General features: G+C 39.1%; 1 protein-coding gene across 1 annotated transcript in view; it reads left to right on the forward strand.

Annotated features, from left to right (window-relative positions):
* The window catches only part of LOC128740757 (LIM/homeobox protein Lhx3), a 53557-nt gene extending 30248 nt beyond the window's left edge, over positions 1-23309 (forward strand). Inside the window, exons 3-8 of the mRNA XM_053836322.1 lie at positions 21585-21759; positions 21873-22084; positions 22318-22513; positions 22581-22735; positions 22799-22990; positions 23056-23309. Coding sequence (XP_053692297.1) covers positions 21585-21759; positions 21873-22084; positions 22318-22513; positions 22581-22735; positions 22799-22990; positions 23056-23309 — 1184 coding nt within the window. The remainder of the gene's footprint in view (positions 1-21584; positions 21760-21872; positions 22085-22317; positions 22514-22580; positions 22736-22798; positions 22991-23055) is intronic.
* The last annotated feature ends 261 nt before the right edge of the window (positions 23310-23570 follow it).

The raw sequence follows: 23570 nt of genomic DNA on the forward strand, positions 1-23570 counted from the left end.
CCAAAGAAACCATACCAAATCAACTGGCTCTCTCGGTGGGTGCGTTGAGCAAACAATACGTCAAGCATCCCTTCCGAGTAGCACGATTGTTTTCCGTGACAGGGAAACCCTCGAAATCATTTTGCAAAGCAGTACAGTTGTCGGTAAATACCACCCCTCTCAAGAGAGGCAATCTGTTGCGATGATGATGATGATCGGAAACCGAAAAGCGTAGCACCAACTGGAAAGTCACTTCCTTTCCGACGTTAAAACAAACATATTTATCTCCGGCAGTACTCGATGGCAGGTTGCGTTTTGATACGGCTGCATTGAGCTGAATGAAATAAAAAGGGAGACTGCGTTTTGTTCGGACTGTTATAGGCATTCTGCAGTCGTACAGAGACTGTAATACTGTACGTTGGTCTGTACAACCTTTCCATTTTGAAATATTCCATTCACTATTATAATCCATTGTTCTTTATATAGTATGCTTTTATAGATTATTGGGGATAAGAAAATTTATTTTTAAATTTTCTAACTTAAATGAAACTAACAATTGAGTATGTTGGATTATCGTTTGTTATAGTGCTTGTGTGTAGCAAAATATCTACATGACACTTCACACATTTTACAGTTTTTTTGGTATTTTGCCAAAAAAAATTTTATACATCATGTTCAAAATACATGTATGTATGTCATTCTTGCCCATTGCTTTTGATTGTGCTTCTAGTTGAAGTTATATTCTTTTTGAAATCATTTTATTGGGAAAAGTAATAAGCAGCCAAAGGAGTGTAGGCTATCTGAGGTCAAGTTCACTTAGAATTCGGACTGTACTCGAGAAAAGTGAGACACATAGACTAGTTTGTAACTTTTTAGAGTGTGGTAAACAATTGACAAATTTGTAACTGGAACTAAATAGCAAAGCGTGTAATATTTCCGTTGGCAGAATTTCTGCCAATCTATTGAGTATTCATCGCAGCAAGAGCAGATTCGCCGAAAAATTAGGGGCGCCGTCGTGGAATATTCGACTACATCCCACAGATGGATCGAGAAACACCTGAGTATCCGTCATTCAACGGTGTCCCGGGTGGTTAACTCATTCAAGGAATCACAGGCGATCGTTCTCGGTTAGGCAAGGCAGAAAACCGGACACAACTGAACTGGTGAAGGTTAGGAAGGTGTTAAGTTTGTTGAAGCGTCAACCAAAACTTTTGATACGCGACGCAGCGCAGGTAGATGTTTCTGTCGTATTCAGATCTAGAACCATACGTCTGTTTTTCTCAAAAGTTGCACACAGAATCATCAATTACATTTTTCTAATGTTACTCGACCTTACGGGATATGTCGCTCACACGCTAAAGAATTCTTTACATGGTTTCCATAAATACATCCAACTTAATTAGTGTTAGAGCAGTGTTAGCATATAAATGTGTTGTGTTCAAGCTCCTGAGTGACACATTTTATAATTCATAATTCTATGAGTGCTATTGATTTGATTACATTCCACCAAATCACTGGTATTCACTACAGTTTCCATCTGGGGCTTTTTGCTTTGACCTTTTAATGAGCCTAAAATTAAAAAAGAAGGAAACTTATCCAATTTAATTCTACTATATATATATTTTATTCACCAGGTCGAACTAGTTCGAAAACAGACACTGAGGAAGCCTGCAAGTCGTAGGCGAAATGCGTATTTGTCGTGAATAAAATATACATAGTAGAATTAAATTGGATAAGTTTTTTTCTTTTTTAATTTTAGGTTTCGTTCTATTAAGACGCTCCAAAAACTTCAGTCAGACTTTTAATGAGGTCAGGCTAATAATTATTTATTTATAACGGTAGTTTTTTTTACAATTGACGGAAGGAAGGAAGGTAGAAAAAAGTAATAAAACAAAGGTGTTAATAGTGTCCAAAATGAACGGGACAAGGTGTGAAGTAGAAAGAAAATTAGGTTAGGGTCGGGAAGATCATTAAAGCAACGCTTAAAAAGTTGTATACCGCAACTTTCACCCAAACGGGGGGATCCGCAGATCGAACCAAGCTAATTATAACCGGATTTGAACCCAGCAGGAGTAGTGACCAGAAAGCATTACTTGGATAATTACGTGGACAGTTTCGATAGTGCCAGATAGTCGATCGAATTAGCCAAAGAAGTAATTGAGATACACAGGCAAGCACCAGCAGGATTTCATATTCGCAACGGGACGTCTAGCGATCGAACCGTATTGGCTAGCTTGGGTAAGGCAAGTACTGGCAATGAGTTGGCAACACGACGAGGACACCTTCACATATTCAATGAAGTTTTCTAAAAAAGTGTCAAAACTGGTTAACAGTAGTAGCATTTGTGACTCGAACTGCAGTATCCTAACAATCGATTCTTTTAAAGCGAGAGATGATTCGACTCGTCATGAATATTTTCGACTCTTTGGGATTTGTTGGATTGTTTGTTATCCACTGAAAACGAGGTCTTGCACTCGGATACGAAGTAGGATAGCAGAATTCCAGTGGATATTGTTCGAGTTGTTGACTACAGTGCTTTCTGTGGTCGCAAGTATGGTTTACTCTCGATCGTTTACTTTCGTCCCTCTAAGCCGACCACTAATCATTGACGCCCGAACTGAGTTCCAACGGAATACGAGAGTCGGAGAAGTTCTCTATGGATTCTGTAATGGCCCTGCGAAATAGCTGGAATCTGGTGAAACACACCCTGGACTGGCAGTGCGTGAGAAAATATCTAGGGTCTTTTTCTAATTCCCGTCGTAATAAGTAAAGCCATTCTAATTTTCATCATTTGCTGGATGGATTTAATGAATACTCCAAAAGTTCTTGTGCTGATTTGACTAAAACACATATACCTTCCGATCCGTGAACTTTGAAAGCACTGAAAAGCGACTATTAAAGCATATTATTGAAATTACGCAACTGACTTTATTTCTAAAATTCGTCGTACCGTTTTAAAATCCGTCGATCGCTTGTATTTGTGTAGGACGGCATGACAAATGTTATTCTACAAAATTTCTGCAGGTCAGGCAAGTTTTTCTGGCTGTAGAATAACGACAATGCCTTGCGTGAGTTATTTTCATTTATGAATGACGGAAATTAAAACGATTAGTCGACATTGTCTTCTTCGTCGCACGAAAAAACCTAGGAAATTTGGCTGCTGGGACCTCTTTAATGATAAAGAGCATTTAAATAGATCTCAGCTCACTTTGATTGATCGCGTATGATAGACAACTAACTAAAATATTAGGGAATAACTAGTTTTGCATTGTGTGTCATAAAAATGTTGATAGTTTTAATAATTTGTGTTGAATAGGACGGGAATAGCCAATTACGACGATGTAGCAACATACCCTACCTAAACGGAGATTTTTTTGCACGTGGTTGATGCATACGTGTGGATGGGTGGATGTGACGCGCTGATCCGAAAACCTCAATCGGCAACAGGGATGACGGCAGAAATTTAGTGGCAGGATTTAAAACATGTATTGTAAGTTTTATTCGGATTTGTTAGGTCATTGCAAATCATTTTGAAAGTTTTTGTCTCCCCCCCCTGGCCCCCTTGGCTTGAAAAATCGCGGAGCAAAAAAAATAATTTATAGGATATGAGTTAAAATGTTTTTTATAAAATCAATTGTCTGTGGGCTCTACAGCCTGAAAAACTTGAAAAATGAGTGTACAAGTTGAGTAAACGCTTCTAGCATGAAATAGAAATAGAAATTCGTCAGCGGAATTTCCGAAAATCGGGCAAAAAAATTATCTCTCGTTTTCGTCTTTTTTCGTAGTTTTCGTAGTTTTTCGTAGTCTTTTTTCGTGCCTAAAAACCATTTTTTTTGCTCTTTGTTTTTTTTCGCCCCCCAGCCCTCCCTTCAGTGGCCCAACACCGGAGGGACAAAAACTTTATAAAATATTTGAAATGGCCTTATTATAAAATTGTTACATTTTTTCGGATATAATATTTCAGTTCTATAGCTTTGTTCCGGTGTTCCAATTCGAACAGTTTTGGTTTTTGTCTCAACGCTGTGGCTTCAATTTTATCTTTTAAACTTCAAAATATTTTTGCCATTTCAGATTTAATTTTGTTAGAATTATTTTCATATACTGTACATTTTTACTCCCCGCGATTGTTCGAACGTAGCCAGGTATATAATTCGATTATATAGCCATCTACGATGTGTGCAACCTCATATGCTAATGCTAATGCTAATACTGCTAATACTGTACATTGTTACTGTGACTCTACCTTGCCTTTTTCCAACTTTACCATACATTGCCTTAATTTGGTTTCTATTTTTTTATGAATATTTTTTTTTACTATATTTTTAGCTTTACAGCTTTACAATATGCTTCCAATTCTTCAACGTAAACGGGAGCCCTGTCTAAAACCACGGTAAACCCATCTCACTTTTCCGATTATCACATCTCTGCAGTTGAAAGTCCCAATGGTATTAAGTTACGCCCAACATTTTGTTTTCTTTTAAGTACGAATTTTTGAATCAAAGGATCCACAAAATTACCCTGCCCCGAGGAACATCGTTAAAATCTCAGCCCTAACTGATACAACCTGCCATCATGGAGAAATTAAGTAATTAAATCTGATGTTGAGCGTCACGTCGGACCGTTGTGTTGCTTTCCTTTCGTGTTTACAGTTTGGTAAATCCTACCACAAAACACGTCATCTCGCCACCTGCCTGAACCAAAATGCCGTCCGACAGTTTCAGCAACACCCAAAGCCCCCTACCAAGTGCGCTCGTTAATATCTTATAAAATATTCAGCACAATTGTGTGTTTAAATATTAAATGCTTCAACTTTTGCTCATGGTAGGTACCATTCGGTGCAGTTCATTTCGTTTCAAGTTTTCACCGGTAGTCAATCGTTCATTGAGCCAGCTAAGAACCAGAACTAGCAAGAGCTTAGAGAACTTGTGAAAACTACCTTTTATCAAACCTGGCTCTTACTTTTATCCATGCGTTGATCCCATCTGCAACGGTGTTATTCAGCATCAGACTTTTCTTTTGCCTTCTCATTCATAAATGAACGAGTGTAAATCCTAACTTTGAGAGCATCAACAGCGTCAGAAAGTTTTGCCAACAACCCCGACGCTGGCACTGATGATAGAACAAACAGAAAGCCTGGATGAAAATTATCTACCTCGTCAGCCCTCTAACCGCGCCTGATCCTTATTTTCACCTTTTCTGTACCATTCCATCCAAAGTTAGTGGAGCGAACTTTTCTCTTCTGCAAAGGAGCCGGCAAACCTATGACGAACCAAGAGCCCATTACTCTGTCATTTAGCGGAGTGGGCAATTGTTATGCCATCTTGCTTTTTTATGGCAAAACTTGGCTCCACCACAAGCGAGCACGAAAAGGGTCGCTTATTCTAACCAAAAACTGCTCACGGTAGTCTCCATTAGAAGGGAAGCTAAATTATATAAATGAAAAGTATTGTGACCCGAACAGGTGAATCTGCGCGCTGACTTTGGCTGGCTAGGGATCAGGTCACTGAGCAGTAAAAATTAAAAGCCCTGCCGTAAACACGCAGGGATTGGAATGGACCAATGTTTGTGGTTGTATATTGGAAATAAACATGCTGAAAATTAGCATAAATATTTTATATTTATAGTGTGAATATATCATTTAATGAAAAATACTATTGAAAAACGTGATGGTAAGAAGGTTTAACCTTTAATCAGCCAACAACTTTAAATATTGAACTTAATATTTTCGCCGTTATATGTTCCTTTTGGTGGCTCAATATCATTTTTTATCGTGACAATGTCAGCTTCATTGCAATATCTAGTGATTCTCACAGTGCAACTCTAACCATATCAAGACTGCATTACTCATTTACTTAGTCTTGAATTTGATCTGTCTAACGTTCAACAGATTCACTCTCATATTCGTTTCAGGACTTCAAGGATCGCTATCCTTATACATTGGCACTTTAAATTGTTTTATAAAGTATTTAAAACTATAATTGAAATTCAGTTAAGAACAATTTTTTTATTTTACAGGGCAAAATCACCATCATGTAATTTTACCAATAAACCAAAATCCGGTCCCCGTTCACACCAGTTCAACGATAAAAATCAATTATTCAGTGCGTCTGTCTCCTCGTTAATTTTCATTCGCTCTGAACTAAACTGTTTCATTTGTTTTCATTAGAGCATATTGCACTCACTACGGCACCGCGCCCTGCCCGCCCGTCTGTAGTCTGGCTGCCGTGCGGTACTTACAGAATCGGAAACGATTTCACCTCACGTACCCTCCCAGCTCACATGTTTCCTTTTTCCGTTTACGTGACAACCGTGGAAGAACACGCCAGGACATGCCAACTCCCTGGCAAAGATAATGAAATAATTTAATAAGAAGAATCTTAACTTTTACTCGATTACGAACAGTTCGCAATTTTCATCTCAGAGCTCAGGAGACTATCCCTGGAAGTTCAACCCATCGCATCGGTAGTGTAGTTCGATAAACTAGCATCATTTTGCAAGTTGCAAGAATACAGAGGCATGTGTCGTTATCTTCACACACCTAGCTAGTAGAAACGTCGAAAAGCGTTTTCATTTTGCGAGAACGAATTTACGATAATTGTCAGTCCTATAATACCTGTGAGAATCTTTGGGCACGGTTGACCTGCTCGAGGACAAAGTTCTGCGAGAGCCCAGTGTACCACCAGAGGGGAGAGGACTATGGCCCATCAGCCGCCCACATCATTGCCAAAAAGAGGAAAGAAACATACCACTCTATTAAAGTTCTACAAGTTTTTTTTCTCTGTCGAACTGAAACGAACTTTGCCCTGAGTCCCTTTTGTTGTTTTTTTTTCAGCGTTAGACAAGCGTCGTCCGGTAGACGTGATAAAACGGAATTCTTTCTCCTGCTCAGAAGGTTAAGGAAAACCGAAACCGGAGTGGTTAGTGTTCTGGAGCAGCCACTCCTAATGGCTTCCCTGGGACATGCCGTAAAGTGTAGCAATGAATTTTTATTTCAATTTTATTTCGGTATAATTCGCAGCAATGCGTAGTTCGTTTTTCACTGTTCCTATGTACGGATGCCGCCCCCTGAGCATTTTGTTACACAAGTCGCCGGATAACCTACACGGTTCATTCTGTTCCGTTCGTATGCACGTGTTGAGGGAGTGGAAACTGTCGTTTCGATACTTTTGCGTCAATCTCGTATAAGTTTTGAATACAGGGAGTGATGTTAAACTCGGTACAGGTTACAAATGGGAACCGGAAGATCCGAATTGATTAAAGAGACCCGCGAATAAATTAACCGGTATCGGCTTTATAACGCAATATTTTTTGGTGCGATTTTAAATAATAGAATAATATCAACATACAAATAAACGTCAACAATAAAAAAATCAAAACCAACATTACCAAATAACTTATATAAATTGCGTTCAAATTTTATTATCATTATTTTTCAATCAGAATGCATTGTTGAGGAATGAAAGAAAACAACGCAGTTGCTGTATTAGTCATTACAGTACTGTAAGCGAGTGATAGTGAGTAATTCTCGTTAAAACGGGGCCACTACTGACACGAGGTCTTCAGATATTAGAATTCCTGTACTTGATTGGTTAAAAAAGGTTCAAAAATGAGAATTACACTTTAAAACCAGTAGACCCCTCGTTCGTCAAGGGGCCCGACAGTTTTAAAAAATGTGGAATTTTTAGCAAACCATCAGATCTACATCATTCAGTTTCAGTTATGATGCTATTGCAAATTATTTGACTTTCATTTAAGCTCTCGATTTTGTTTTTATTATATGCTAACTGAATTACAGTAGGATTTCGAATTTGGCAACAAATGCGTGTCGCCTATGTTGCCAAAATCGAAGCCGTGCCAAAATCGAGACCCTTTTTCGATATGAAAAAATTTAATGTAAATGCTTTAGAAATTGACTAAGTATCATTAATCAACGATTGCAACCATTTTATGTTTAAAAAGTTCGCTAAGAGATATCCGTCCGGTGCAAATAAGTTATTGACACCCTGCGCTAAGACGTAGTCCTACGGCAATAAAAATATTATTGTTCGAAACCACATAACTTTTTTTCACGAACATACTGAGGGCATCATTTCTTCGTCATTTAAAGTATGTATGCAGAAACTGATTGATATTTAAGCATATTTTGGGAAGCAAAATATCTTGTGTTGCCAAAAACGAATACTTTTGTTGCCAAAATCGAGGCATGCCAAAATCGAACCATGCCAAAAACGAACCATGCCAAAATCGAAATCCAACTGTATAATAATACACTCAAGTCGCTTTTTACGCGAAGGATACGTTCCGCGTAAATCAAAATCGCGTAAAAATACCACGTAAATTCCGAAATTCGCGTAAAAAACCGCGTAAATTCCGAAATTCGCGTAAAAAACTGCGTGAATTCCAAAATTCGCGCAAAAAAACAAAAATTTGCGTATCTGTGGATTTCAACGTTTCGTGAAAAATAGACTAATTGAGCACATCCGCGTAAATTCCGAAAATCGCGTAAAAAAAACACCGTAAATTCCGAAATTCGCGTAAAAATAGTCGCGTAAAAAACAAACCGCGTAAAAAGCGACTTCAGTGTATTAAAATTTGTTAGGTCTCCTGCGTATTGCTTTCTTTTCTTTAACCCTCTAATGGGCAACATCGTAAAAATAATGCGATCAAGCTAATAACTATTTGGTGTGCACCCCACATTTCAGCCATGACTTCCAAATTCCTGCAAATTTTTATCTTAATTAACACATATTTGAAAATAAGTGTAAGCTATTCATTTGAGAATGTTATGACTTTTAAGGAAAATATTGCGCACCGCATATTAGGTGCGTTTACGGTAGTCATAGAAAGTTTTTGAAGTCAATCATTTTGTTCCAGATGTACTTTCTCTTCAAAGGTAAAAAGAGACCAAAATTTTTTTTTAATTTTCCTAAATTCTTGTTTATGAAAGATGTCATTTTTGAACGCATGGTCAAAATGTTGTGATACTTGCTTACTTTTACCAGCCGAGAGCCGGAGTGGCTCTTGCCGTAACATGAATTCCTCTCCATTGTATTTCGTCCTGGGCTACTCGTCGCCAATTCGTTGCGCGTCTCGACACACGTAAATCGGCTTCAACCTGGTTGAGCCATCTTGCACGTTGGGTCCCTCTATTCCTGCCAGTGGGGTTCTTGAAGAGAACGGATTTCACTGAACAGTCCGGCATCCTTACGACGGGGTCGGCCCACCGTAATCTCCCAACTTTCGCCAGGTGTACGATGGGAATCTCTCAAAGTAATGCCTGCAACTCGTGGTTCATCCGCCTACGCCACTCTCCGCTATCCGTTTGTACTCCGCCATAAATAGTCCACAACACCTTTCGTTCAAATACGTCAAGTGCACGTATGTCTTCCGTAAGCAACGTTGCTATCTCAAGTCTGTAGAGGACTACCAGTCTTAGCGTTTTGTACATCGTTAGCTTTATGCAGAGATCGAAGCGTCTTGTGGAGGAAAAAGTAGGCGCGATTTCCGGCTTGAAAGCGCCGTTGAATCTCCTTCCGTATTACTGTCGGTTATGACCAGAAATCTCAAATATACAACCACTTCCAATTCATCGCCGACAATAGTTGCAATATATGGGAAATCGCAACTTTTCCGGTGGACTTGATGCTGGACACATTGATCAAAATCCTTAAAAAAGGAGACCTAACTGCATGCGGTAACTGGCGTGGCATCACGTTGTTCTGGAGTAATATAAGTATATTCAAAATACTCTGTACTCTCCTGGATCCAGGAGAAGATTGATGCTACTCTTCGGCGGCAGCAAACTGGATTCCGTGCTGGCCGATCATGTGTAAACCATATCACAACGCTCCGCATTATATTGGAGCAGATCAACGAATTCTAGTTTCCAGGAATCTCTTCTGCTGGTTTTCGTTGACTTCGAAAAGGCATTCGACCGTCTCAAGCACGAAAACGTCTGGGATGCACGGGCGTAGAGAAGTTTCAATTAAGCTAGTCCATCCCATTGAGGCTCAGTACGAGGCGTTCTCGTGCAAGGTTTTGCACGACGGAGTCTTGTTCGACCCTATAAGGGTTACTGCTGGCGTGAGACAGGGGTGCATTTTATCTCCGCTTCTGTATGAGATATGGATGAGATATTAGTTGGAGCAATTGATAGTAAACCAAATCGAGGATTCCCTTGGAATCCTCTAACGATGGAGCAGCTAAATGACCTCGACATAGCAGACGACATTGTCTTGCTTGCACAACGCCGAAACGATATGCAGAGCAAGTTAGATGACCTCTCCGAGAGCTCCCAGGCTGCAGGTCTCACAGTCAGTGTAGCAAAAACTGAGTCTATGGTAGTGAACACTAACAATCCCACCATCTTCACAGTAGCTGGACAACAAGTTGAGCAGGTAGACGCCTTTCAATATCTTGGTAGCCTGACAACACATGATGGTGGTGCCAAGACCGATATAGCCACACGGATCAGGAAGGTTAGGGGTGCCTTTACAGGTCTGCGAAACATTTCACGCTCAAACCAGATCACTCTACATACGAAAACCCGAATTTTCAATTCAAACGGTTAATCCGTACTGCTGTATGGCTGCGAAACGTGGTGCATCTCAGCGGAGACAACGCAAAAACTGCAGGTATTTCTTAATCGGTGCCTGCGATGTATATCATTCATACCTGGTGGCTCAACAACTGGATGATATCCAATCAGGAGCTTCATCGTTGATGTCATCAACGGCCGATAGCAATTTACAGTGATACAAATCCGAATTCGTACGATAACATGCAGATTTCGTGAAATTTTAGGGACATGTTATTTAGGTAAAATCATAGTGTCATATGTTAATTTTAAGGTATGATATCTGGTATTGGAAAAATGGTTTTTATTTATCTGAAAAAAAAAATATAAATTAGCACATGAAAAATCCACTCAAATTCATATTCGTACGGGTTTCGAATTAACAGTTTTGATTTCGCAAATGTGGCTTAATTTCAAAATTTAGTATTTAGTATGGTATCCCTTGGTCATTGCAACTGCCTATAGTCGTTCTGGAATGCTGTCTACGAGTTTTTTCGTGTCTTCGGTGGGAATTTGGTCCCGTTCGTCCATCAAGTGCTTTCTAAGATCGTTTTTGTTAAAAATTGGATGGTTTCTAACTTTCTTGTCGAAATATTCCTAAAGGTTTTCAATAGGGTTGATGTCTGGAGATATTGTGGGGGAGGATCAAAAAGTTTTGAGCAGTTGTAAAGTAACCATGTGCGTTTCTTATGTGGGTCATTGTATCTGGAAAACTTGAACCTCTGACTAAATTCCATTTTGTGGGCACTTGGCTTCATATTTTGCTTTAAAATGTTCAAATAGACATTTTGATCCATTATGCCATCGTTAAAGACTAAATTGGCAATTGGCCGTAATCCACCCTTACTATCACTCTACCCCCGCGGTGATTAACCGTTGCTTTAAGATTTTTTATATTTAGTTCATCGTTTGGTTTTCCCAATACAAAACGATGACCATCTTAGCCAAAGATGATGAATTTCTTCCCAGTAAGATATTATTTTTGCAGATGAGTTCAAATTTAACATCTTTGGCAAAAAAATCTGCAGAGAAGCACTCGACAGAAAGCTGCAAGGACAGCGTAGCAGAGGCAGACCCAGAGGCTTATGGCGACGCAGCTTAGCTAACGTCATCCGGGCTGTAGACGAGAACCTGTCCTGGTGACAGGTAAAAGCTATGGCGGGTAACCGTCAACAGTGGAGATCTCTGATTTCATCCCTTTGTACTGATGGACCGGCGCGACGGACACGGACACATAAGTAAGTAAGTGAACGACAAGAGGGGATTTCTGTATAAGAGGAGAAGAGCTGGCTATTGACAATACGGAGGTTCAAAAATTTAAAATGACGATAACGAATGGCGTTACGCCGCCGCCGATGATATAACCGGCGCACAGGTCTAGTTCCGACGGTGAATTTCACTTTACTTTTTTCTTTTTACCTGTGAAATTTTAGAAGTTTAGTGGCGGCAAAATAAATATTATAAGCGGCGGTTAGAGAATAAATATGATTTGATTTTTAATTCATAATTGCATTTCATAGCTAGGACTTCTCGATAATATTTTTGGATCAGCCTATTTTCTTTACTTATCAAATAACAAATGCATACATAGTATGAAATTTAACTCTTGCAACAATGACTAGCAAATATCAATGCATTTTTCCTTATTTTTTTGTTCGATCGAATGACCGATACTAGGCACGCTTCTATGTTTGACTTTAACAATCATTTAGATTTCCGCTTTTGTTTAAACCAAGCCACCGAGAAACAGGACGGCCTACAGTCGTCTCAAAAACTTTGCTATAGACTGTACCAGTTGGCATTTTCTCCCCCAGCTGAATCGCCAATAGCAGCCAAAGAGATGAGCTATTAGCGCTCCTTCTAGTCAACCCCTTCCAAAGATCTGAAGCTCTTTTGTTCAACTCAGCCGTTCCGTTCGGTCCGTTTTTCTTTTTCTTCCTCCCACGTACGCATCGCCTTCATGGCTGTACCGTTTTCCATGGACTTCGATCCGTTTTTCACGAGCAGATGCATGGTCTATTCTATATAGTATGCGAAGAGGGTTTACCGCTTTTTATTTATGTCTTCCATGAAACGCTCCCATTTTTCCACACAGCTTGCTGTCGTCCTTCGTGCCGACATTTGTAAAGCAGCACTAGAAGAAAGTCTGCCTTGCTCGTACGCCATTCAATTCAACCCAGGAACTATAGCTGTTGGTAAGTGGTGGAGAAATTGTGAAAATGTGACGGGAAAAAAGCATTTTCCTGGCTCCCCTTTGCTTCTATAGCAGTATGAATACGACTGGCATGCCAAGCCATTGAACGAACGTGGGGAGTTTTGCCTGTCATGTCGTTCGGTTTATGTGAAGATAGAGCATAATTCCGGTCTGACTCTATCGATAGGTTTGAGGGTCACAAGAAAAAGAGAGAGTAGGTATTTCGACTTTATCTTCTCGTTTATGTTCGCCCCAGTAATGTTGTTATACATGTGCGGATACTGGATTGGGGTGTTATGGGTGTAGCATACGATGGGTTTGCTGCTGCCGCTGCTGCTGTTGCAAAACAGCGTACCTACCGACTTTTGTTTGAAGTCTTTGTTCAGAAAAAAGCCAGCTTAGGCAATGGTAGGAAAACTTCTATTTGGGTCTTTACCATGCATTGAGCTGTACTGTATACACTGAGCACACGGCATTGAAACAGGGTCCTTTTGTGTCACAGATTACCGTCTATTTTTGCAGCCTGGATTCTGCTCTGATACAGCAGATGGTAAACCATCATTCGAAGGGAGTTATTTAAAATACGGTTGCGTTATTCTGTGTATTAGTGATTGATAAATATTACACAATCAATGCTTCCAATATGGTAATATTCTTTGCTATTAATCAATATTTTTTAAGATTATATGACATGAAAAGTAAGCTAAACAAGTGATCGGCTACACCCACGTAAAATTTTACTATTAAAAAAATAGAAATGGCAAGAAAAACTTTCCATGCGATCTCATTGCCATGGAAAAAATGTTAAAATCTATTCCCTGCTAATATTTCTCCTGGATTGCTGAAAAATTCGATTTTAATGAAAAAATGTTTATTTTATGATGCATGCTTTATGAAATATGCATTTTTTAAATTAGATTCTTTTCGGTTTTAAACCAGGAAAAAAAAATACTTTTATCACCAGAAGACTACAACAATTTTTTTATGATTTTCCATGAGGATTTTCCAACTTTTCTTTTGAATTTTTTAGTTTTTGTTTAAAACATTTTCCACATTGTATTGTTCGTCGATTGCTAACAAAATTACTTACAACAAACAAATAACAAAATTGCTTACATTTTCATTAAAATATCTATTCTAGGATGCTTGGTTCAAGAGTTGTTAAATAAGCGATGTTCCTGAATATTGAGAAATTTCATTTAAATTTCTTGGGAAAATAAAGGACCTTGAATTTTTTTAAATGTAGTTTTCGTTTAATAAGTCATAAACAATACCCGTGTCGAAATCTCACAAAACTCTGGTACTTTTCAGTCTGATTTGTTTAGCAATTTTAAAAAATACACACATAATTTCTCAACTTTTGTTTGCTGTAAATTTCACCCTCTTTGAGTTGTGTTATTTAGGTTAGAATTTAAAATATTCCGCAATATTTTTGGCACGCTCAATATACATGACATGTGCCTGTTTCTTGCTCCAAACAATTTGCGTTTCCATCTTTGTATTGATTTTAATCGCATAGACATTACATCTACCGGTAAAATAAAGTATTTGCTTTATTGCAATTTATCGCCGGTATTCCTATTTATACTAGGCCATACAGTTACCTCGACAGTGATTGAGACAACAATCGTTCATTATGCGTCATTCACAGTATTACGGTTTCAAAAGCCAAATACAACTAATCTCGCTCATTCAGAGCTGCTCAGGCATCAAATTATTCAACAAAGAGTTCACCTGTGCGATGGTTTTGAGTTTTGTGAAACTATTCGCCAACACCGCATTATGGCAAAACAACAGAAGCCCCTAGCATTGCGGTTTGATGCATGAATGGTTCATTCATCGAAAACATCTAAACTAGTGACGACGACGTTGACGACGCATACAATTGGCATTTAGACGTTAGACATTCCGCTCCAATACGGCCGGTATCCACGCGATCCGAAGTCATGCCCCGCAAACGAGAGCGTCATGATGATATCACATGTTTTTGCTGCCACCTTTATGCTCTGCGTTTGATAAATAGCCCTTTTATCCAAAGGTTTCCTGAGCTAACCCGAGATGGGTGTGGCGGTTCATTATTCGATTGAATTTCTGCCGCAGCAATACGGTTGGTACGTGAAAGGTACCGGTAGGTTGGTGTCCGTGTCTGTTTTATGAGGTGAATATGGATTTCGAGGCAAATTTAATGTGGTTGTTTGAAGACCGGAAATGTGGCAGGTTTCGAACATCAGGTCAAGGTTAATGGAGTGAATGCAAAGCAGCGAACTTTACCGGGTGCAAGGTTTGGTTTTGCTATCAACACGTATTTTGGAGCTGCATGTTACGGATTTATGACTATCGAAATTACCATGTCCAAATGGAATTCACTATTTAGACATCAACAACTTGATCAGCTTTAGTATATTGTACTTTGTATATTGTACACATGTTGACTATTAAAGCCGTGGGCTTAAACCGTCATTAGACATCACCCTTCTTTATCGACAGACTTCGCAGTCGGCTGTTAGAGTACAGCAAAGCTACGGGGCCAGTGTAACGATCCTACTGACTCTATCTAGCAAGCACCCCCTAGCCAAGATTCGAACATACGACGACTGACTTGTTAGACCAGCCTCGTACCTCGAAGCTAACTGGACGGGCCATGTTTACTATTATGGCTTTCATTCTAGATAAAATTTTATTTTTGAAAATATCCTTTGCACTGACTAATTCTCAGATCGCTCAACAAATGGTTTCTTACTAAACTGCCACATGCCACATGATGCCACAAATTCCAGTGATGAAATTGACTTTTTTGAATTAAATTTGCCAGAAATAACCGTCTCCTTGAATTCCGAAAAACGCCATGCGTCTCCATTGCCCTATCAAAATATTTTTTTTAATTGTAGCTCAAAAACAAATAAAAATAAACAAAACGAGAATTTTGAATTTCCATACATTGTATTGAAAAATCTGAAGTTTTCAGGAAATATTAAAAAACTAAGATCTATTTACTCCTCACACAATGAATATATAGTACGTAAAAACGGATGTTTTCAACCGGTGAGGCTGGAAAAGTCCTGATTTTTTCATAAAACCGCAAATACAAAAAGACTTTACCATTTTATAATTAAGAACAAACAAATAAAAACAAACTATATAAAAACAAATAATAAATGGGAAAATGAACTAATACATAGTTTATACTGTCTTCAGCTCAAAAACCCATGTTATTTGACGTCAAACTATCTTTGTTAGATGTATGCTACTCTTCGACAAGATAATGGCATCAGAGTTACTGCCGAGGTAGTCAATTTCTCTATCAGCTTAGATACTCTCTTGTTGTCTTCGTCCCATAATTTTAAAAAATGTTAAAAATATTATACCCTAATAGGTATAGCGGTAAACGATAAACAATTTAACAAGTCGTCGGTATATTTGAGTTGAAGAACATTACTTAAACTTTGCACTTATTGTTTAGTGTTTATTTTGAAAACTGTTGAAAAATATCATGACTCAGTTTATTCTTTTTTTGCGGTAATGCAGTTACTTTTATGAAGTTGCAAAATTGGCAAAGTACTGCGATACTGCCAGCACATATGTAGGTATGTCTACCGGTGCGGGCAATTCAGCAACTTGGCGTCGTTGGCCACAGTTCGCCTCACGCGAATTTGGGCTTGCATCTTCGACGATCTTCTTTCCTCTTAAAGAGCCTCTCGACCTACGGCGAACAAACAAACGAACAAAACAAAACGGACACATAGCCACACCCTGCTCTCGCACACAGTCAAAGTGCGTATCCAATCAGCGAGCGCGCTCGGTTTGTACTAAAACCAACACTCTGATGCGCGTAAGGCATTCCGCCAAGAATACGAGCATAAAATTGAGCCTCGGCGCATAGAGCGCGCGGCACCTGAGAGGGGTTGATTCGCACCCACATGCTCTATGCTACAATACGCTGCTCCTGCTATGGTGCTAGGCGCCAACCAGTGCGATGTAGGGCTCAGTTCGAGTTTGTCAACCGATCGATAAGGGTGCTTGCGATGTGAAGCACGTATAGAGCTTTCGGTGTTGACGTCGCGAAAAACGGACCAGAAACAGAAAACCAATGAGGACCACGGGTAGAAGATATTCGTTCTGAACCTCCGCGGTGGGTGTGTGTACACGTTTGCAAGCCGGAAAAGCAGGAATCGGAAAATCGATTATTTTTAGCACTTTGCTATCTGTGCATCCCGCGTCTGGTGGTGAAAATTTGCTGACAGTGAATTTTTATGTGGTCAAATGAAATAACGAAATTACGAATGTCGTAAAATCTGATCGACATGTGATTGAGAGGTGCAACGCGCGGTCTGTGTCGGTCGGTTGGTTTATGGAACGGAAACAAATATTAAACGGAGCGGATTTGCACAGTTGTGAGATATCTTACCTCAAATTTGACGTCGGAAAAAGAAGAAATCATGGAAATGTTGAAGCTGATGATGGATACCAGTGACTACATGGCTAATTTAGCTAATGTGAATAATAACAACAATAATGAAATCAACAAGAAGGATCTTCAACGCTCGCCTAGTCCGGAATACAGGGTACCGCCGATCAATCTGGACGAACTGCCCGAAGCGTTACTTTGTGAGTGTGAATTTTTTTGATTCTGTTTGAATTCCATCGGAGAAATAACGAGCACAATCTCGAAACTATAATAATTTTTAGTGACCATTTTCTTATATCGGTTGATGGAATAAAATCTGTTATAATTTGCAACAGGTTGAACCCTTTACCTCTCTTACAATATACTGTAAATGCAAACTATAGTTTGCATTTATTTGTATCACCACAATTATTAAATAAATCGTTTCGTTGTCTCCGTGGATAATTTTAAATTTTTGTGTTATTCACTGTCATCGAAGCTAAATTCAACGTAACACAAGGTACTGAAAGCAGAAAAGTTGCAGATTTGATGCTACTAAAACAAAGCATAAGATCGAACAAAGTTTTATCAACATAATTAGTGTGCAACGTGTGTAAAAATAATGTACGAATACGATACCGCCTCTCAGGAACTAACCAACTTTATGGCGGATCAATGTTGCCTCAATCCCATGCCTACATCGGTAAATTCCGTGAATATTTAAATAGTTCGATAGGCGATTCAATCAGTAATTCCCTAATTTTCATTCCATTAAAAACAGATGAAATAACTTGCTTGATGTCAGCTAACAGTGCAAGTAAATAGTAGCTGATAATAGCTACATCACACTGTCTTTCATAGTCAAAGTAATGTAATTATGACGGTCAAAGCTATTTAATAGACTTAAAAACATTACATCCTGTATGAAACCTTTCACATCCTATGATGAAGTATGTGATCCTTATTTTCACCGTCATTTTGACTAGTCATCGGGGTAATAGATACAAAATAAAAATGGTTTTCGATGAGGTGACTAGAACTAATATTTTCAAAACATACTTCTATGTCTACAGTTTCCTAGTCGAAAATCACGGAAAATTATTACTACGTAACGAAACTAGCTGAGTGTTGTGATAGAGTTTACGGTCAATTTATCCGCTGTTCCTCGAATTGTTTGTGGTATTTCAGTAGATGCAACTATATTCTGTTGCTATTGTGATATTAACAATCATAACCGTGAAAAGTCAGTATTATAGGAATTGTGTAGAACGTGCCCCCCCTGGCCAATTTGCCCCCATCCCCCTTTCGTTTTCCCTAAACAAACGAAATTAAAATGCAAAACCACCCAGAAACCATAGTATTTGATAGAACCAGCCTACTATGCAAGTATGACAGTTGTCACATGCTGTAAAAACATGTAACTTTTTGCGTCGTTTCCATAAGCTATTTTTATGTCAAAATCTGTAAATAGCCGGTTGTTGCGATTCGATTGCGTGAAGTGAGCTTCAAAACGACATCCCTGCCAAAAAAGACGGTATGAAACGCTTGATTTTCTTTAGCATTTAATATTTTTTCAAATAAATAAAAGCAGGCCAATATGCCCCGCTTGCGGTGGTGCAATTAATCCCCTTGCAAATGTGGCTATAAACATAGGTAAACAGATCTAAGTTGAAATCAATTGCCATTAAAGTAACCGTGGTGGGAATAATTTATTGCCAACGTCCAAATTCCAGGTAATTATACTACGCGGTGCAAAATGCAACAGCTGCAGTATAAGGTGCCCCATGCAGAAAAGAAAAAGTGCACCAGAAGGCCGAAACTAGGTTTATTTTTTTTTAAATACGATATTTTGAAAACAACGGAAATAGTTTTACTTTCTACAAAATAGAGTTGGTCCGTCACTGGTAGAAATACTCAAATTAACGCATTGGGCATATTATACTGCAGGTGGGGCATTTTATCCCGCGCAAACGAGTAACATAACATTTAGGTGCTTTTATTAAATAATTCCTAGCATATTTATTCCACAATACTAAATGAAATAAACAATTGCAACTAGTTTTCAATTCAATTACCAACATATACTCGTAGTTGAAACGTTAATTTGGGGAAGCATAACAGAGATATATCCATTTATTCTTAGGGGGGGCACATTATACACATTTCCCCTATACCCCAAACAGACGCAGCCATTGAAACAACTCTCTGAACTCGGTGACCGACGGACCTAAATTACTCAGTGTTTTAGAAAAATTTACATCAACGGTCATCTGTTTTAGTTTGAACTGACTCTAATTTGCTTTTCTTTAACTTTGTTTTGTTCATATGTGGCAAAAATCTAAAACGTAATTATCCTTAATATATGTCGACCAACATTTGAAAAGGGCGGAAAACCAACTGTCAAACAGAACGAGTGAGAGTTCATTTTCCTATGCTGCTTCAGCAAAACATAACTCTCGCTCGGTCTGTTTGACATTTGGCTTATCCGCCCTTTTCAAATGTTGGTCGACATATATGCATTATAAACTACATACTAGCACCGCCAAGGTAAACGTTATCAAAACACTTTGTAGTTCATTTGAGATATTACACGCTAGAAGCTTTCAAATAAAGTCTGTTCTTCCTCTTGTTGCCATATCTTACAACAATGTGAAAAAAATTATTAGAAAACGGAACTGCTTGATCAGAACATTTAACGGTGTTATACCTAAGTACTGAATCAAAAACATTGCACCGTGGGGATTTTTTCGAAAAAGGTGGGTTTTTTCTATATCTCAGAATGCCGCAGAGCTACGTAGGTTTAATCTTTTGATGTCAAAAGAAAAATATTTTATAATTCCAATTAAATAAAATTAAATAAAATTCTTTCGTCAATAGTAACTTCAAAAGGGCGTATTACCTTTTGCTTATATTTTCCGAAAATATAAGGTTTAGAACGAAACTATTTTCACATTTCCAAAGAAAATTTCCCAAAAAACCAAAAAAAATCCAAAAAATTTACAAGAAAACATCTGACATAGCCTAACCGTAAAAAGCTGCGACTTCAGAGATGCGTGGGAAATGGGCGACGAGTAACCCAATATCGAATTGAATGGAGCTTAAAACAGTACGAACCACCCCGGCTCTAAGTTAACGACGCCGACGGAGATTGTACAATCAGCTCCGTACATTTTCCTGTGCTCTAAACAACAGCTGAAATTTCAAGCTTGAATATGTATAACAAATTTTCTCCTGGGGGGGGGGTTTGAACCCCCAAACAAATTTGCTAAATAATATGCAGAACATGCTAATCTATATATATAAAAGTGAGCTTGAGAATGTATGTATGTTTGTATGTTTGTGCGTTCCCCCATAACTCCTGAACGCCTTGAACGTTTTCCACAAAACCTGGCACACATGTTCCTTGACTTAAGGGAATCAACACTGGGGGGTTGACAAGAAAGGGGGAGAGGTCACTAACAGCCGAGGGAGAGGCCATAACTCCAAAACGCCTAGACGGTTCTACATCAAATTTGACATACATGTTCCTTGACATAATGGAATAGAACTGATGGGGTTAACAAAAGAGGGTGGTTCATAACAGGGGGAGCCCAAAACTCCGAAATGGTTAGATCTTCATAAACTTAGCGCACATGCTCCTAGACATAAGGGAATCAGAACTGAAAGAAGTATTTTATCACCACCTGCAGCTGCTTGACTTAAGACTTGGCCGGCCTCGGCTGTTGCTTTTGGTCATTTGGTTGGTTGCTCCGGCCACTCGGCCAAAGACGCAGGGCTATGAGGCCACAATGCTCTCGGTCTGCCTCAACTTCTGCCGTACTTTATGGACGCAGTACCGTTGGGCGGCCAGAACCAGGTTTCCGTTCGACGCACTCATGTTTTTCCAGAAGGAAGAAAATGATGTAAATGATTGTTCAGCTATATCGTGTAAACACGAAATGTCTCACGATGTCTAACTTCTACGCTCTGGGGTGGAGCTGGTAGTACGAACAAAAGCATCAAGCGTAGTTCCTTGACCGCTTCGCAAATCAACTGATAACACTGTAATTTTTTTTCTATGTAGAACAGGGTTGCTATGATTGGCGATGCATAGATCGATACACTACCAGGTGGCATGTTAATAACATGAAAAATCGCTAATGTATTGAACATTATTTTAATGCATTATTATCTGTCTGGCGCATCTGTCAGAAAAATTTTTGTTACAAGATACACAAAATCCGTGCTTATTGTAATTGTGATAATAGTACGTGCAAAGATGCCAATTACTTGTCGGAACCATGCACTCGTCATTTGCTTTTGACGAATTATCAATTTTGAATTTTGATGATTGATTATATTTTCACAACCTGAAGAAATATAGAAAACCAAATTCAACAATAGATTCTTTGAAAAAATAAGAATTATAAAATTTTACAAAACTGATGAGTTTGTATATTCATTCCTTTCAGCGACAATTCCGAAGTGCGGAGGCTGTCATGAACTGATTCTGGACAGGTTCATCCTAAAAGTAGCCGATCGAACGTGGCACGCCAAGTGCCTTCAATGTAGTGAGTGCCACGTGCAACTGAACGAGAAATGCTTCGCTCGAAACGGTCAATTGTTCTGCAAGGACGACTTTTTTAAGTAAGTATTAAACATCACGGCTCCAATTACCCAACCCTCAGATGGATCGAACGCATCTGATTAGGAGAGGAAATTGTTTATATGTTAATGTTTAACTCTCTTCTATGTTGCGGGTCCTGCAGGCGGTACGGAACGAAATGTGCGGCCTGTGATCTAGGGATCCCTCCTACGCAAGTGGTCCGACGGGCACAGGATAACGTATACCACCTGCAGTGCTTTATGTGTTCGATGTGCTCCCGACAACTCAACACCGGCGACGAGTTCTACTTGATGGAGGACGGCAAATTGGTTTGCAAGCCGGACTACGAAGCCGCTAAAGCGAAAGGTAGCACAGTTTCTCGCAAAAATTCAATTGATTTTTTATATGATTTTCCTGGGTCAAAAATTAACAATTTATAAATTGTTGTTTTAAATTCTATTTTCTTATTTTTTGTATCTACAACTTATAAGTTAATGATTCAATAACATATCGAATGAGCGACTTATCCTTTATTTCGTTAATTATAAAGACTACCCTCGATTACATCGCATTTTCTCTCTCCCATCTGTGCCACATAGGTTTGTATCTTTCCGATGGATCATTAGACGGGGAATCATCAAACAAACGTCCACGCACAACAATTACCGCCAAACAGCTGGAGACGCTCAAGAGTGCTTATAACAGTAGTCCAAAACCAGCACGACATGTCCGCGAACAATTATCTCAGGACACCGGATTGGATATGCGAGTGGTCCAAGTTTGGTTTCAAAACAGGTAAGGGTGAATGCTCCTGCTGACTTTTAATGTTCGATATCAATTGATAAATGTTTGGTTTTCACAGAAGAGCCAAAGAGAAACGACTGAAAAAGGATGCTGGCCGAACCAGATGGAGTCAATACTTCCGCTCGATCAAGGGTGGCAGTTCGCCAAGTAGACACGATAAACTGTTAGATAAGGATGAATTGAAACTGGATCTAGATAGCTTCAGCCATCATGGTACAATTTAGACACAGGCTCTGGTATATTCTTTAGTTCAATACAAATTATTCACTTTTGCAGATCTGAGTAACGATAGTTATAGTACTTCAAATATGGGCCTGGAGGACGGTGCTTCGCCACACAGTGGACGAGGGTCCTACATACATGGCAATGGAAGTCCTCCACCGTACTTGTCTAGTCATTCTCCTCCGCCCATCGGACCGGGTCACCACTATGGTTCCTATCCGGATAACATTGTATATACACCACTAGGTGAGTAAGTAGCTCAACCGTTTCTTAATTCAAACTGTATTAAAGTAATGATCACATATTGTCAGGTCAGCCTGTCAACTCGATACGCCATGGCAATCCCCGGGGTCCCCACGGACTGCACGGTAGTGGCGTATCAGATTTAAGTAACGATTCTAGTCCCGCCCACGGGTATCCAGATTTTCCACCCAGTCCCGATTCGTGGCTTGGTGAATCCTGCACTCCGAACGGAGCCGTTCCAACGGTTGTACAACAGCAACAGTCGGCTCCGCAGCCACCGCAAACCAACGGTAATCAGATTCCAACCGCGTTGCATTATTGATTCTGTAGGTAGTTCCAACTAGGACATTTCGAGAAAAAAATTTAATAAGCACAGGGTATTTGTTTATGGATTTATTAGGATCTTTTTTTATTGTAAACCATAATAACCTTTGGGCAGTGAGCTTATGCCGTCTCAGTTTTTAATAAGAGATGACATTTTTTCGAAACATTCATTCTCTTGTTCCTTGGGAACCACGAAAAGGTTATATTTTCATCCTGTGATTTGTATTGTCAAATTCTGTCTTTCAGTTAAACAATTATG

Source organism: Sabethes cyaneus, chromosome 3, assembly GCF_943734655.1.
Source record: "Sabethes cyaneus chromosome 3, idSabCyanKW18_F2, whole genome shotgun sequence".
In the NCBI taxonomy this organism is placed as follows: domain Eukaryota; kingdom Metazoa; phylum Arthropoda; class Insecta; order Diptera; family Culicidae; genus Sabethes; species Sabethes cyaneus.